Source organism: Vanessa tameamea, chromosome 30 (genome assembly GCF_037043105.1).
Source record: "Vanessa tameamea isolate UH-Manoa-2023 chromosome 30, ilVanTame1 primary haplotype, whole genome shotgun sequence".
NCBI classification, from domain to species: domain Eukaryota; kingdom Metazoa; phylum Arthropoda; class Insecta; order Lepidoptera; family Nymphalidae; genus Vanessa; species Vanessa tameamea.
In genome coordinates this window covers 280,859-298,788 of record NC_087338.1, presented here as the reverse complement: position 1 = coordinate 298,788, position 17,930 = coordinate 280,859, and the positions used below count along the sequence as shown (strand labels likewise).

Sequence of the window (17,930 nt, the reverse complement as noted above, 5' to 3'; positions counted from 1 at the left end):
GCTTATCTGTGCTATGTTTATATATTTTTTAATATATTATGTATACGTGCCGTTGTTATATCAGATTATACTTGGTGGTTGGGCTTTGGCAAGCTCGTCTGGGTAGGCAACACCCTCAGAAACAGCAGTACTCAGTATTGTTGTGTTTCGGTCTGAAGGGTGAGTGAGCCAGCGTAACTACAGGCACAAGAGACATGACAACTTAGTTCCCAAGGTTAGCGGCGCATCGGTGATATTTTAGTGTTTTTCATTTGTGCGTACGTATATGGCTGGTTTCCCTTAAGATGGTCGGGATGACATGAGTTTGGTAAGTAAAGACTTTAGTAGTAATTATACTAATGTTGGATGAACTAAGATTTTTCGGGTCGGATCTACATTTTAGAGGCGTCCTTGATTTGTACATATGTTTTGTTTTTTTTTTTGACTTAATACCTATACGATATAAGTAAGATTCGTTTGTATCAGCTGTGTAACAGAAGTGTTACCATTATTCGTTGCAATATACGTTGCACGAAAAAACGCCATCAATTGCCCGGATCCAGTAGTAGTCAACTATTTCATTAATCAACACTTAATAAACTTCACCCCCAACCCCCAAACGAGTTATCACTCGAGATGTCCGCTATAGATCACATAAGTATATATATAATATTATGTATGTAGTCCGAGCAATCAACCCACATTTAATATTCATACAAAAACCTCAAAGCAACCCCAATAATATATTCATCCCTCGTCCCCACAACCCTAATTGCAAATACTGTATCGTTACTTAATAAAATTGGAGACTTTGTAATAAAGGGTGTATCAGATTGCCTCGGGGAATACGCTGCGACGAATTGCTGTGTTTAATTTAAGAGTAACGTGTCTTAGATTTTATTCTTGGATTTTAAATATGTACCGTGGCTACATCTTGTACTTTAATATACATTCTTTTGTAACGGTATACGTTAATTTCTTATATATAAATACCACCAAAGTTAGTGGTCAGTGGTCACCACCACCCATAGACATTAGCGCTGTAAGAAATATTAACCATTGTTATTAACATCTTGGGACTTTAGACGTTAAGTCCCTAGTGCCTTTGAACTGGAACACAACAATAAATATTGCTGTTTTACGATTGATATCTAATGACTGGGTTACCCAGACGGGCTCACACAAAGCCCTGCCACCAAGTATTACTATATACCTACCCAAATAAGGTTTTGAGAGCCGCTAGGCAATTTATTATCATATCATTGAATTCGCATTTTTAATTTTTGACAGTGACTTTTAAAAATATATAAATTCGAACTTGTGTTCACGCTGTATAGTCTAAATCAAATCAGTCTCGCAGTATAACTAGTGGCTGTCCATAATTGCCTGTGGCTACACTTTATTGGGTGATAAGCTTGCCCGCTGGCGTCGCTTTGTTCAACAAACGAGGACGCTCAGAAGTTATATTAACACTTACAAAGGACGTATTTAATATATTATAGTTACACAAATTTTTTGCGAAACTTCGGCCATCGCATCGCATCGCACGTAACGGAAGCTCTCAAAAGGAATATATTTTAACGTTTTTCAACATTTATCATTGATACCGCACTCCTATTGTCGGTATAATAAATAAACTATCTTCCTTCTTCGACAAACTATCATTTTAAGAATTTTTTAAATCGGTCCAGTAGTTCCTGAGATTAGCGCGTTAAAACAAACAGATTTTTAATATTATTATAGATTTTAGAAAGAAATTCAGATTATTTTTTATTTATTAATTGTTGTTGTTGATTTAATATTGAAATATACCCATTTCGAATAAGTTTTAACAATTAATTTCAATTAACAAAATTAATAAAATATTTACTTATTTTTCATTTTTTTTTTTTTTGATACATTCATTGAACCGGTAGATTAATGATCTACGTACACTGATAATACGGTTATAAAAAAAAAACAACTCGACGCGACGCCATTGAAGCTTCCAGTCACATGATTTCCGACATCTTCAACAAACGTCGTCGTCTTTCGGCCAATTAACACAAAACCTTTAATGAAATATACACCTAAGCCTTCCCCACGAATCACTCCATCCATTGGTGTAACCCGGTGTATTGAATACACCACGTTCATATCGATGGACCGACAAACGTGAGACTGTCTTGTAATATGTAATGATTTTATTATTAGTTAACGTTTTTTATCACGTTAGACAGTTGCAAACGAAAACTCGAGTTTTATCGTTTTTATAATAAACCTTTAAAATAAAGTGTTAAATTGAAAAATGGCATTTCTCGATATATCCATCGAGATCAAGTTGAGCTCAGCTTTAAAGTATGAGGATCACCGTCTTAGTTTACACAAGGCGACTTTATATATCTGGGACTCTAGACTCTTAAATACCGGATATACATTCACAGTTTGAAATAGAGAGGCTAAGAATTGTCAGCTGTTTATCGAAGGTGGATTATCTTCCGTACTTTTGGTCTTTATTTTGTCGAAATTCTTTTAAAATCATAGATGGAAAAAATTACGGGCAAATGGGCCACCAGATGCTTAGTGGTCAACACCGCCCATAGACTTTACGCTGTAGGAAATATTAGCCAATCCCCACATAGCCAACACCAACCTTGGAAGCCAAGATGTTATGTCCCTTGTGACTGAAGACAACCAACTATACTGAGTATTGTTGCTTTATGGTAGAATATATTATAAGTGACTGGTACACTTGAACAAAGACCTACCAACAAATAAATCTTGATAATTTTATATTTTTTGTTACTTCTTAATCCAAACAATTTGAACTACAATACTAATTTCCTTGATATATTATATGGTGTTACCGAGAGTGAAATATAGTACACATTAATCATTTGCTGTGATTCGATGATATATAAATACCTATATTAACATATATATATTTAGAACCAAAGGTTACAAACATCTGTAAAATATCGTTTAGTCCATGACAGTTGGCATATAAATGTTGCACTACAAAAGTCTTTTCTCCTCTTGAAAAGGTGAGACCTATGTATTCAAGAGGCTCTAGATGCTAAATCTTTATTACGAGTATGTTAATAATGATCAATTCTTATAACAAAATTAATGTAAGTTCCCCGAGGACGAGCCCAATTGTGTAAGCATTGTAATTCGCGTTAGATGATTCGTTTCCATAACGCGGTCGCCCTCGTGGGGGTGTCGATTATTTATATTAGATAAGCGAAATATTCTACGAACTGACGACTAGTGGATATACAAGTTTTATAAACCCTAAAACTCCATTCGTACCTGCTTGATCCTTTGGCTTTGCAGAAATGTTGGATCACTGCATCTTTTTCCGTCTTTTCAACGGGAATATTGCGAGGATTTTTTCGGATCAATTGCGGTCGTTTTATTTTACTTTCGGACATCACGATGGAATTGCAATCTTCGTCCACAGCACCTCAGTGTCCACTTGATCACACGACCACTCTTTAAAATCAGCTTTCGTCTTATTTAATAATAAATAATATAAATCAGCGCGTTTGAGACTTACAAATGAAAAATATTGGCAAATTAAAAAGTAATTACATAAATAATGAATATTAACACACAACAAGGTTATAGACCAAACCATATGTTATAAATAAAACAGTCGTTTAATAGGTAAATGAAAGCTTCTGGTAAGTCAAAGCGTCCGAAGCTTTTAGCGTAAGCTCTAAGCTGTGAAGTTAACCTTATCAGATCTAGTAGACCGTAAAGTCTATACTAGGTATAGTCACATGTACTTTGGTAATCCTCTGCATGTACTGTTAAATATGTGAGGATGAGGTATTTGTTGATTTCATAACAGGATATCTAATTTAATTGTACTTTATTGACAAACTCTGTATTAAAATGATGGTAAAGAGTAGCTGATGAGTTCTTTTCGGTTCTTCTCGGCAGAATCTACTTTCGGAACCGGTCGTAGTTTTACATTTAATTCAATAGACACGACGATTCAAAGGTGCTCTTATGAGTACATTTGAATAAATAATATGTTGATTTGAGTATTTCGTGCGCCTAATGTATAAATTTTGATAATGGTGTTATATGGTCGGCCTATATTATCAAATTAATTTTTTCATGTTTTTATTTAACTTCACTTGTTGGTATGTGGTCAAATCACTCGTCAGATATTCAACTGTCAAACAGCAGTACTTAGTATTGTTTAGTAAGCCAGTGTAACTACAGGCACGGGTACGTCTTCATCCCAAAGTTGGAGGCGCATTGGTGATTTGAGCAATCATTAATATTTCTTTCAAATCCAATGTCTTTAGGCAGTGGTGGCCACTTACCATCAGGGGGATAATTTCACTAATGCTGCATCTGATGGTCAAGACTTAAAAATAATTAAAAGTTACATTTAAATCTTTTTTTTTATATATAAAGCATATTCAAATCCATTGAACATTTCAATTTTCAATTGCCATACCCAAATCCAGCTAACACAACCCTACAGTTAACAATAATAAATATCAATGAAGATCATAACATCTATTTCACGAAGTCAGTTAAAACTATTTCGAATATCACGTTAAATGCGACCTCCGTAATACTTGATCTTCATGGATCTCATTCGTTCTAATAGAGACGACCATTTTGACGACGTACTCCTATGACACAAGGACAGGGAAATCCCTCTGTTTATATTTTTTAATTTTGACAGTTCAAGTGGTTTTTTTTTTAATAAATTTAACTGTTCATTTTCTGTAATTATATATTATTTATAGAATATTAAATTAGCCTTACATAATATCTAAATTTGGACTCAAACTGCACTGTGCTGCGCGATTAAGCAATTATAAATCGTTTTATATTTATACGAGTATAGGACAAAATAGATTTGGTTAAAACTCTTCTGTAATCGACATTCTCAGACACTACAATGAAATCTTTCGCAAGTATCCTGATATAGATATATTTTCTTATACAAAGTACAATTTAAAAAATATATTTGGGCCCCCTGATGGTATTGGTTATTGCCGCCCATAGACATAAAGCTCGTCTGGTTAGGTACCACCCACTCATCGGATAATCTTCGCTCAAACAACAATACTTAGAATTATTGTGTTCCGGTTTGAAGAATAAGTGAGCCATTATAATTACACAAGGGATATAAAATATTTTTTCATAAAATTGGGGCTTGGGGACACAATCTGACTGGAACAGCCTCTATGTCAGGATATATCTCTTTTAGAAATGACATCCAAATCCGTCCAGCTGTTCTTGCGTGATTGTGTAACAAACAATACAAGGTAACAACAAAAAACTGTCAATTATAATATTATAGTTTATAATAAAATATACTTAAAGGTATGTGTAATGAATAAATAATTAGACTATAATCGCTGCTCCACCCAGCTCGCTGTTCCGCGTCATCTCGTTTGATTGTCTGATGTAATAGGGGCGGTGTTTTTTCATCAATTGTCGCGACACTTATTAGAATTCGTTGCAGGGTTCCGTTGGTAAATAGAAAAAAAAAACTAAAATAAAAATATATATTTAAAGAAGTTAAATTAATAAATACTATATTTATATTTGAATTGTATGCAATATGGCGAGTATAATGATGATGTCGTCCGTAACGATTTTGATCACGGCGATCTTAATGAAGACCAGACAACCACGTGGAACATATTCTACTTCACTGGTTTATGCGCTAATACAGGTGCACTCTCATCAATAAGAAATATATACGATACAATATCAGAAAAATATAAGCACGTTTGCATAGTTTGTGTTGCTCAAAATAAAATATCAATTTTCCTTTGTGTCTCTGATACGATATCTAAATTTTATTTCACGTGAGTAGGAAACGCAATAAGATGCAACATTCAGAAATAAATATTTGATAGACAACACGATCTAGAAGTTCCAGACAGACAATCCGAGGCGGAATATTAAACATTCTATTCGGAACTTGATATTAAATTGAAACCAGAAAATATTAAAATATTGAACGAGTACTTTCTTGAAAATGTTTTAATATTAAAAGTTTTTAGGAGCAAGCACTTTGATTTACTTTAACTTATAAAAGTGGATAATCGAACTTCAAATGCAGTGGGGAATTGTCCGTTAATGTCCCACAGTTGGGCAAGACCTTTGATTTACTGTTGATCTACTGCCGTTTGAGAGATATGCAAATTCAACACAGAATAAACTCTTTGTCGCGGTCTCATTCGCACTTTAGGAGTAGGACGGGGTTCAAGTTTGTTTCATATTGAATTTCATCAAATTTGGTTCAGTGGTTTGGCAGTGGATACAATAGCAGACATACAGAGTTACTTTCATAATGTTATATTAGTATAGATTACAGTCTATAAACTCAAGTGCATTTTATTTCCTCGCGCTCACAATTCAGATTAGAACGAAGGATCTCGTCAACTCCCATTTAAGCTACTACTCAAGAAGCTGCTTCGATGTTACAGAACCTGTCTTTGAAAAATAATTGAATTTAACTGAAAAAAAATAATGTACATCATCGTGTTAATTCTTTGATTATTATTCTAGATAGACTATCAAAGATGAGAGCGCGACAAAAAAAAATGGTGGCCGACAGTTGGTACACGCACACTTGTAAAGTATGACGTTTGATTAGTCAATGTAGCTGTCACGCACACCAAGATAAAAAAGTCGGATCGTTTGATTTAATTATTATATAGTGCGACATTATCTAAATGTACAGATGATATAAAGTTTAATTATCTCCTCGCGAACGTGAATTGAAAGGTTGGTTTCAGTATTCTTAATTTTAATTTTGTATCAATCATAGTTTGCAAGTCGATGCATTCATATTGAGAAAAATCAACGGGCTTATCCATAAAACCGATAATCATGTCGAGTTATAAAATAAATTATGCAACGGTTGCAATGATGAGTTTTCTTTTAATTTGTAAAATGTGAGAGAACTGGATAGAAGTAATCTGTCTGAACGATTTAAAAATACGATTCCGGTCGTTCGATAATCGAATGACTAAATGAAAAAAAAATTAAATTAAATTCTACGATCAGAATAATATTGTAAATATAAACTAAACTAAATTTAAGAACATAATCTCAGCCCTTTATTTTAACCTACAATTCTGTAATAGGATAATGATTATTATTATTTATTCTGTGATTTAACGATTCCCTCACTGGCTAACTTAGCAATTATATAAACTATCTTAAGACTAGTTAAATAATGTTTGTTAAAACATTATTATCTGGTATATATGTCGATTATTATTTAAATTAAATCAACTGTACATTCCAAATTTAAATTTCAACTCCATTTAAATCCGCACAGTTGAATATAATCTCTGGAAGCAATCCCGTACAGAGCGTTTGAAACCGGTTAAAAGCTGTTACAACCAGTTCAAAGCGGTTACAACCGGATGAACGCGGATAGCGAGGACTGATTTTCCGTGCAGTTTGAAACAGATGTCTTTAAGTAATAGGGTGGCTATTACGACTAAGTGTTTTAGATATACATGTACGCGAAAATACTTTGTTTATAATTAATATTGAAAATACAATTACAAATACCTATGACTTTAAATATAATAATTGATTCCTAAACGAAGTTAGTAAATATATATATATATATATATTCACTAACTTAAAGCGATACTTGGGTAAAAAAGAGTAATTACTGAGTTTCTTGCCGTATCTTCTCATTAGAATCTATACACGATTCAAGGGTATACGAAAACTTTTTATCATAATTGATAGTAGGTATGTTTTAGTCATAAACTAATAATAAACTTCCCACTTGCAAAAATTGTCAGAACGTAATTTAATTTGTTTATGTATGTTGATATTATATCTTATATTTAATACGTATTTTGTTTAATTCCAGGTCAAAATGTAGACATCTCGCCTAAGGAGGCCGTGCGCCGCGCTGGAGACGACCTAGTGGTGCTCTGCAAAGTTCCCTACCCAATTGACTCTTGTCGGTAAGTAAACTGTTTTCCATGCCATTAAGCTGGCTGCAGATGCCAAGGTCAGTATTTAGGTCCTAAGCCTCCAACGTTGCGGAGTTTTATCTGGTTGTAAGAATTCCGATGTATTTCATGGTTATGATATTGCCTTCGTTGGCGAGTTCTCCAGGCTCAGGTTTCAGGTCACTGTCCTGAAGCTGGAGCTGAAATCAGTCGGGGGAAATATAATCATAATTTTTATTTTTATTTATTTATGTACACATTAGCTACCCCCTCCGGGGTACACACGGCTACAAGGTTCTTAGTCAAACTTTTAGATTGAAGAACAAACAAAAAATGACTATTTTCTTGTTTATTTTTCGACTAGTAGAGTTTAAAATCTGTGCTTTTCTCTATTATAATATGCATGTATTATACATATAAACATTCGTCTTGAATCACTCTATTTACTGATGGAAACCGTATTAAAATGCGTTTCGTAGTTTAAAAGATCTAAGCGCAGAAACGGCGGAAAGCGACTTCATTTCAAAATGTAGAAATGTTTATATGATGCTATTTTTTATTTTCGATTCGATACAGTGCATCTATCATATTCTGTCATTGTTTTCAGAATGACAGTCGGCGGTAAATCATACAGACTCATTCCGAGCAATCAGGATGAAGAAGTCGTTTATTCGGGTCAAGGATTACAGGTAAATATCTCATACGATAAAGTCATACTAGTCCACAATTTAGCTTTTAAAGGTCCATATGTTATAATAATCTTGTAAAGAGCGACGGAGACGGGCTTATCCTAGAATTTCTCGGGTCTCCAAGAGGCAGTGAATCAGCGTTAGTGGATTAGGTTTAAAATACTCGCACAAGATAAAGTCTTTTTCAGCTGTCAGTGGCTTACGTCTATTAAAACGAACGTTCATTTAATATGTACTTGCTACTGACCGAATGATATCGTATTGGAAGTATTTATACTGGTACGTGGCATGTTTGAATACACTTTAAATCTATATCACATTTAAAGATTGATATCCCCAAGAGCTTAGATTTACAAATTAATATATTATAGTTGTTTCGATAGTCACTTAAACTATTTTAACCGATGATTGCGGGTTCAAACCCAGCCAAGAATTAATGAAATTCGTATGATTTATTGTGTTTATAATTCATTTCGTGATCGACGGTAAAGGAAAATATCATGTGGAATCTTGCATGTGTCTATTTCAATGAAATTCTGCATCCACCAAAGCAGAGTGGTGGAATAAATTCCAAACCGCCTCAAAGGGAACCTTAGCCCAGCATTGAGACATTTAAAGGCAGTTACTTTTACTTAAGCTATTAATACGAACAGCATTTCCTTATTAAATTGAATCGCAAGTTAAGTACAGCATATTCAAGTAAATTAGCCAGTACAGATCGCTGGATATAACTATACTATACAAGCCGTTGAGGTCGAGTTTAAACGTGGACAAGTATCTCAACTAAGCACGTTATCGTCTCCCATCGATCGAAGACAGTGGATTACATAATGAGTTAAAATCCCTCGTGGAAATTTGTCCGAAGAAGTTCTTAGAGAAGCACTTTTTGGAATTTCAGAATTTAAGAGCGTGTTTCACCCTCGACATACAATTAAGATATTTACAAACTTCTTTCCAGTACGGCGAATGCGGAGCTCACATAAAACATATACGGGAAGAGTGGAACGGGAACATATCTTGTATGTTACCCCCCAAGAGCGGCAGCATTGAAGTCACCGGCGCCATGAGATTGCTTGTTGCAAGTTAGTATTCGTACTCATTCATACTCAAATTAACATGGTTACATTTAAGCTCGTTAAACCTTTGATACTGTGTTTGAAGTCATTCTGATCATGTTGAATTTTCCGTTCCATTGGTTTATTAGATCGAGGGAATATAGGGTCGGGGGTTTGTGTTTGCCGACACTTATTTATTTATTAATTCATTTGACCAAAACAAAGTATTCAAAAATACACGGACTGATACAGTGTGTTGCATCACTATAGGTATTAACAACACTATTAAATTAAAAAAACTAGTAATACACACTTAAATTATTAAAATCTTAAACTAAAATAACGGCTAAATGTATTAAGACAGACACACTTGTGCCGCGTATCATCCTGTGCAGTCGGTCAGTCTCTTGAGAATGGCCGCGGCCGAAATCAGTCAGAATCCTCATGACCATTAAATATTATTAACGTCAGTTTTCATATTAAGAACACATCAGTGCTTATTTGCTTCTTAATGACGTAAAAATATCTCACTGGTTATATTTTATATTACGAACGATATATCTTTCAAAATGTAGTAAAATCAAGATTTAAGTGACATCATACAATATATAAGAAATGGCGCCCGACATGGGACAATGTTTTTATACGAAAGATTAAGTTTTTAAATCGTGCCTTAAATATAAAATAGCGTAAATATCGTACAAAAACAACGTCATAAATTTTTTAAGCTTTATTTATTTTATGAACTTCACGACCGACATTAAATTTTGCGATAAAAGTTTTTTATTTTGTTCAACTGCGCACTACGAATATTTCAATGCAACGTGATGGTTTAATATTTTATTTTAAATAATGCGTTTTTTATTCCAATTTATTTTCGTTTAGTTTTTTTGGTTCAATTTGATGTTTTAACTTGTTAGCGATGGAAACGATTTTCCAATATTCTAATAAACCTCTTTGTTTCGATAGCGCGGTATATTTTTTTATATAAATCAAATCTAAAAGATTAAAATGCAAATTCGATCAATCAATTAAAGCTACGAGGGGTCCAAGTAAACAGATCACATGGATTTTAACCGATTGTTTTTGGATTCAAATTTGGACAAGCAGTTTCATTTGTTTAATTTGTGTTTCCAATGATTTCGTTTTCTTGTGAAGGGAAATATCGTTTGAATAAACGCTGCCTGTGTATTCAACAACCCATCCGCACTTTCGTGGTAGGGCAAGGACACACATTTTCGTATTATAGATTAGATGTCACTAGCACCAAACTGTAGGCAAAAGTGCTTCAGATCAATTGGTTCTGTAGAACTGACATAAGATTTCTACCTAATAAGTGTTAAATAAAACCAACGCGTATTTTTGGTCGAATCATATCCAAAAAATCTTCATCGTTATGTTACAGTGTTAAATTAAATGTAAACCGTAGTTTAAATCTGTAATATTTCTGTCTTCGAAGGAGCCCCAGGAAACCCCCAACTCGTCTCCTCACCACAGTCCACTTTCAAAGAGGGTGACGACTTCATGGCACAATGCATAGTTCCTGATGGCAGACCAGCTGCCAAGATCACTTGGTATTTGGGTAAGTGTGATGCTATTTATCTGCCGTGTAGATTTAAAGGCTTTAAAGTCCTCTGATGAAATCCTGCGCAATTAAAAAGTTAATAAATTTCTGTCAAGAAATTCTCCATAGCTATTAAGTTTGTAAGTTGGTACTGCCGAACGTAAACCCATTGGTCCAACGCCTGAACTCTTTCTGTGCTTCACATCGGATTATGAGAGTGAGGGTTCAGAGAGAACACTTGTGTTTGCGCACATGCGCTTGTACTATGTCATCTCCTGCGTGGTTGGCTAATCTCCAATAAGAATGGCCGTGACCGAAATCGGTCAGGAACACGTCATAATCATACCCATAAAGAGATTCGTCGTGGGAGACCCGGTTGGAACGAACTTGAAAAAAACTTTTATATTTTGTATTGTAGAGATTAATTATATGAGAAGAAATTTGAACAATAATAAAACATAAGTTTATATAATGTTACATAAAACCGTATTAAATAGATAAAGACGGAGAGAAAGAGAGGGAAAATTCGTCTGAAGAACCCTTCTTTCCTTACATGACGATGACTGCAGTTCACTCTACTGTTATCATATAAAAGAACATCGTGTACAAAAAAAGGTTTTATTCAAAGCTTCTTATAGAGGTTTTTATTAATATTCTACGTGGAAACAATTTAAATTTGTATTATTTTTCCAGACGAGGTCCAACTCCTAGCCGGAGTACACCAGCCCATCATAACATCGGAGCCCGGCAGTGACTTACAAACGATCAGCCAAAATGTCTCCAGGTCCCTGACTGCGGACGACAATGGCAAGAAACTGGTTTGTCGAGCTGAACACGAGGCTCTGGACGGGCCCAAGGAAGCTGCGAGACAGCTGGTGGTTCACTGTGAGTACAATTTTCAGCAAACAAATACTACTTCTTCGGTTTACTAGATCCTGAGGTCCTATTATCAATCCCAATGTTGGCCAATCAAAAGTTAACAAGAATATAACTATTGTTTTATGGTTCTACTATTTTAAAATGTCACTAGAAATGCGGCATTATATCAGGCTACAATAAACTTTATAATATTGCCTTAAAATAAAACGGCTACCTCCGTGGTCGAGTAGTGTGTACATCGGTTTTCATGGCTACGCCACTCCGAAGTCCCGGGTTCGATTCCCGGCCGAGTCGAAGTAGAAAAAGTTCATTAGTTTTCTATGTTGTCTTGGGTCTGGGTGTTTGTGGTACCGTCGTTACTTCTGATTTTCCATAACACAAGTGCTTTAGCTACTTACATTGGGATCAGAGTAATGTATGTGATGTTGTCCTATATTTATTTATAATATTGCTTTAAAATTAATTATTATTATTAAAATGTTTTTTTTAATATGCTTACTGTGCTTTTGTAAGGTTATGAGAACTGTTCAATATACTGCACTAGCGTATTAATAATAATTTCCATGTACACACATATAAGAGATCACAAGTCACGCCCTCTAAGCTATAGCGTTGTGTCTTTCTATAACATATACATTCCTTGGTCTGAATATACATTCAGTAGTCGGTGTTTCCCATGGCGAGTATTTGATTTATACAATTTTTTGATATACTTTTGCTATCGACGCTGATGGTTTAGTATTTTTGTTGCAATTGAATGAAAATCGTCAATTATAGAAAGTCAAAGGGATCAACATTTGACTGGATCAAGATTATGGTAGAATATGATAGAGTATGTGACGGTGGACGAGCAACGGGATCATCTGTGAGGAAGGGGCCACGGCCGCCCGTGGATATTGGCACCGAAAGTTTTAACCAATCTCTACGTCGCCAACGGGGTACCAACTTTGGGAACTAAGATTTTACGACCTCGCACGGGATGGAGTTAACTGGCATCGAGTGCATCACTAAAAATGTTCCCGGCGCAGACCCGCCCAAGCGGCTGGAGGCGGGCCCCATCACCATCTTCGGGCTGAAGCTGGGCGCCGAGGGCCGCCTCAACGTGTCGCTGCGCGCCAACCCGCCGCCCGCCGCCGAGTGGACGCTGGGCGACGTCGTGCTGGCGCCGCCCGCCGCCGACGCCTCGCGCTCCGCCGTCGCGCTCGAGCCGCTGCACCTGGTGAGCGGCCCCGCCCCGCGCCCCGCGCGCCCCGGTGGCACCCGGACGTAACGTAACCTGCCGTTGTCGTCCCGCAGGGCGGCGGCTACTACAACATCACGCTGGTGCTGACGCGGGTGGCCAAGGAGGACGTCGACCGCACGTACTACCTCCGGGTCACCAACGACCTGGGTCAGGAGGAGTTCGCGCTGAGACTCAGCACCATGGACGAGCCGGCCGGTGCGTATCCTCATATCTATTAATCAACAGATTTAATATACAGTCTGCCAGTTCCCTAGGAACTCATTATTTGAGTTAACGGCGACTAAGACTAGAATGAATATTAACATCTTGAATTCTGGATTCCAATTCAAACAGACCGTCTCATGCTTGGTGAAAGCACACATGAGAAATTTGCATGAATTGAAACCCTGGAAATATACGTCTTCCAAATAGTGGAAATCCCATTTCCGTTTTAGAGGATAGATTGCCCGGCTGTGGGATGTTCACAGACTGTTACTAATTTAATGTTTGTTAGTCCAAATAGATTTTAACGAAACCATAAATAGCGTCACGTATCACCGAGCAAGCTGTCTCTTGTATTATACAAATATTCGCACAATATAATTTCAATATAGACATGGAACGTATAGTGCATATATAAATGCCCAACAGTGGGATATTACACGTACACAATTCACTTAGGATCTATATTAGTTTTACCTACTTGTCACCTTATTATTGCCTGTAAGGGGAGGGGGGTGTTACTTAAACAATGTCCAAAATAGAGCATGTTTAACTAGCTGTATAAGTCGTTAGTTGGTTAATGTACAGATGGTTATTTATATAAATTGCATTAAGTATTCTAATTATTAGACAATGTCCAGAGTATCATTGATACCTCCCAAGGTGCCATATTAATTACAGTAATGTTTTAAAGTTTAAATCATACCATCGATTTTTATTTAATATGTGAAAACCGGTGATTGCAATTGCAAGTATTACAATTACAGGAGTAAAGACGAGCAATAAACAACTTTGACCTTGAAATGACGCGATATCATTGGTCGAGATATTTATAATCTGTATTCATTGCGGTTTCGTGAAATGTCATTTTGAGTGTTGGCGAATTGGATGATTAAACTGTTTGTAGTGCGTTGTTTGCGTTTAGTCCTCCTGTCATTGGAATATTGTATAATTACACAAATTCGGCGAGATCGAGACACTGACTTGTTTACACATATTTGTACAATAAAACGCACCAAGTCTCAACAACCAAAAGTATAATTTGAACTCAATTTATTCAATTGTACTAACCTTTACGCTTTTGCTTTATAAAAACACATTTATTATAAGTTTAAAAAAAACCTTATAATCTTAAAGATGATAACAATTATTGATTTTAATTTTTGCACCACTGGGACGCTAAAATTAATTACATTTCAAGGTCGTTACATCTCTATGTTCAATCTTATCAACAGCTCTAGATAAAATATTAGGACTCATAAAGGTTTAAGTGATAACTCTAACGTAGAAATGGTCTTTAGGTACCTCATTAACATCACCTGTTCACTAATTAATTTTAATGTGACATCAGTCTAAGAAAGATAGATAAGTTAAATACAAAAGTTCGTTATATTTTTTCGTTAATACTACGCCCTCGCCCCGGCTTAGTACGTGTAAACTTCAATCAAACTCACCCCTTCTAAAGTTGAACTTTACATATTTTCCAAATTCCAACTTTTCAATTTTAAATTCCAACTGATTGTGTTGGAGAAACGAGTTTATTCGTACAATGCGTTTCAAATGAGAACAGGAATGTCAATGACCTCAAATCTGTCAACTGTCATTTGAAAAGTACGAATTGAAATCACAAAAGTGTATCTTCCTTGGACGAATGTCACAACGTCATAGTGACGTCACGCCCGCCTAACACAACGATGTTTAATTTCCAACAGCACGCAAAGCAAAGTCCTCGTATCTTATAATCGAAGTCTATGGTAAGGAAACAAACCACCACCTACTTCGCATATGAATGTAATTGTTAGTTTTTTTGCATGAAGCTAAATGTATGATCAATTTTTATGAATGATTTTTGTTAAAGATCTTAATTAGTTATTTTTTAATTAAAGCGCTGAAACGAAATTAAGTTTAAATTATAAGAATTTACATATATAGTATCTGTTTTAAATAAAGCTTGTAAAAAGATAGGTTTGGTTTTTTTTTTATCTGTCAGTTATACTATGAATTTTTTGTACAAATTATACTCAATGATTAGCATGATATTTACAATAATTGCAAATCTGTAACTAACTTGGTGGTAGGGCTTTGTGCGAGCCCGTGAATAGTTACCACCTAACATATACTCCACCGCCAAACAGCAATGCTTAGTATCGTTCCATTTCAGTTTGAAGGGTATATGAACCACTGAACTACAGGCTCAAGGAACATAAACATCTCAGTTTGTTGGCGCAATGACAATGTATTTAATATTTCTTACAGCGCCATGTGTAGACATGTCTACGGTGACCACTTTGACTCAGTAACAATTATTATCAAAGTGTTAAGTACAGTTTATAGATTTGAATGAATTTTTTTTATGGCAACTTTATTAGTAGTATGTTTGTAGAGTATGATTAAAATATTTTATAAATTTCAATTAGAGCATGATATCAAAGTCTATTATTAAGATTAGTAATTAATAATGTTATGTTAAAAATATAATAGATATTTTAATTTCATTTGCATCTTAGTTACAATAGCGCGCAACTAGCATGTGTTACGTCAGTAGATATAAATTATAAATATAAATTTTATCAAAATATTGTGATTTCCTCTTTTATAAACAGAGCCAAAAATCCTTAACTCATAAAAGTATTTAAATAATTTATCAAACTTAAACGAGAGATGTGTTGTCGAATTACGCACTAGTGTGTTATTGTTTAGCAAAACATTAAGCCACGCCCCCATTTTGACATAAAAAATATCGTCGAAAAAAACGGCCTCAGTGTAAAGGTCAAAAACAGTACAATTTATGTTCACTTTCTACAATGTGATCTAAGTTTCCATTTTGATAAAACGACACAACACAGTCGACACAGTCTCATTAAACTTCATGACTCACCTGATGGTGAATTATTTTATTTACATGATGTGATTGTTATGCTCCTCCAGGTGTAGAACTAGACACGGGGGCAATAGTTGGCATAGTGATAGCCGTGCTGCTGCTCCTCATTGCCATCTTCCTCGTCGTGTTCGCGAAGGCGACCGACCGCTGGTGTTTCGCAGGTAAGAACATTTTTAATTAAGTATTTTGCATTACCTTTGAAATCGTCTAAATTAAAAATTAAATCTGAAAACATATTTCATAATCTACATTGGATTCTAATTTATGTAAAATGTTGATAATTAAATTACATATACATATTAATAGCAATTGTTTTTTTTTTTCATTTAGACGTTTTCGAAATACATTTGAAAGTATGAGTCGTGAATGACAATTGTTTTAGCTACATTCATTCACAACTAACTCTTGAACGATTAGACAAGGACGGCGATACTAATATTTGTATTCGTGTGCGAACTTAAAGTTGTAGCTATGACAGTAATTACTGTATCTAAAGTTTGACCCATTAACGCTTCACAAATTGTTAGAAAGTTAGATACTTCTTACTCCTACACGACCCCTCTATCTCTTATCAACAAATGTCTCCTAGTAGAAAAATAACCCTTTATAGATCTCATATGATATTATCTTAAACAAAATACTATTTTAATATCAATTACCAATTAAATTAAATCAACATTTTAATAGTAATAATATAAGGAAACATTATTTTAATAAAAATAAATCAATGATATACTTAATTGACTTCGCCCCACTTTTTTATTAATTAGAAATCAGAAAGCTACTTACCCCTAAAGGGGGTTATGGGAAGTAGTTTGTGTAATTAGTTAGTTTACAGTCATATAATCAATTCATTCAAAGTACATACATATATGTACTGAAATCTCCAATCGTTATCAGATCAAATCATTTAACGATATTTTCCTTAAAAAAGTTTATAATACGTAATTGTCTAATCGTTGCGAATAATCCCAGTTTTATTATTAAAATATTGACAGCTTTTTGCATGCATTCGGATATTGCACGTTCATGACAATTTGCGTCCAGTGTTGCCATACATGAAGTCAATAATTCCATTAAAGAAAAAAGTTGTCAATATTCTAAATATTTCTCTGCATTATTAGATAGCGCTTTTGAAGCTTAAACTACCTTTTAGATATAGGCATGTTATATCTCTAAATATGGTTAAATATAATTAAGATAATTTTCCGACAGCCACGCGGGAGAGTCGATAGGTAAATTAAATTTTCTTTGAAAGAAAAAAAAAATACCTCAAATTTAAAAATCACTCATACAATTGCTTAATTACATATTCAAATTAGACACGCATTTGTTTTCGTTTTTTGGCATTGTAATTTGGCAGTGTTATATTCGTCGCAGTGTAAGGTTCTATCATTTATATCGAATTGGATTCATTGTACTGTCACTTAGCAATATTTAAAGCGATCAAGACTTGATAAATTATTTATAAACACGCATGATATACTTAC

At 34.8% G+C, this 17,930-nt stretch overlaps 1 protein-coding gene across 6 annotated transcripts in view; it reads left to right on the top strand.

The window, feature by feature from the left end:
• LOC113391577 (fasciclin-3) overlaps window positions 1-17,930 on the top strand; it is a 144,756-nt gene that overhangs the window by 117,316 nt on the left and 9,510 nt on the right. For 4 of the 6 annotated variants that reach the window (XM_064219938.1, XM_064219937.1, XM_064219936.1 and 1 more), the window contains exons 3-11: window positions 7,844-7,940; window positions 8,536-8,617; window positions 9,576-9,699; window positions 11,132-11,254; window positions 11,930-12,121; window positions 13,144-13,334; window positions 13,412-13,553; window positions 15,272-15,313; window positions 16,488-16,601. In XM_064219938.1, coding sequence (XP_064076008.1) covers window positions 7,844-7,940; window positions 8,536-8,617; window positions 9,576-9,699; window positions 11,132-11,254; window positions 11,930-12,121; window positions 13,144-13,334; window positions 13,412-13,553; window positions 15,272-15,313; window positions 16,488-16,601 — 1,107 coding nt within the window. The remainder of the gene's footprint in view (window positions 1-7,843; window positions 7,941-8,535; window positions 8,618-9,575; window positions 9,700-11,131; window positions 11,255-11,929; window positions 12,122-13,143; window positions 13,335-13,411; window positions 13,554-15,271; window positions 15,314-16,487; window positions 16,602-17,930) is intronic. The other 2 variants (XM_026627573.2, XM_026627578.2) reach the window with 1 other exon arrangement.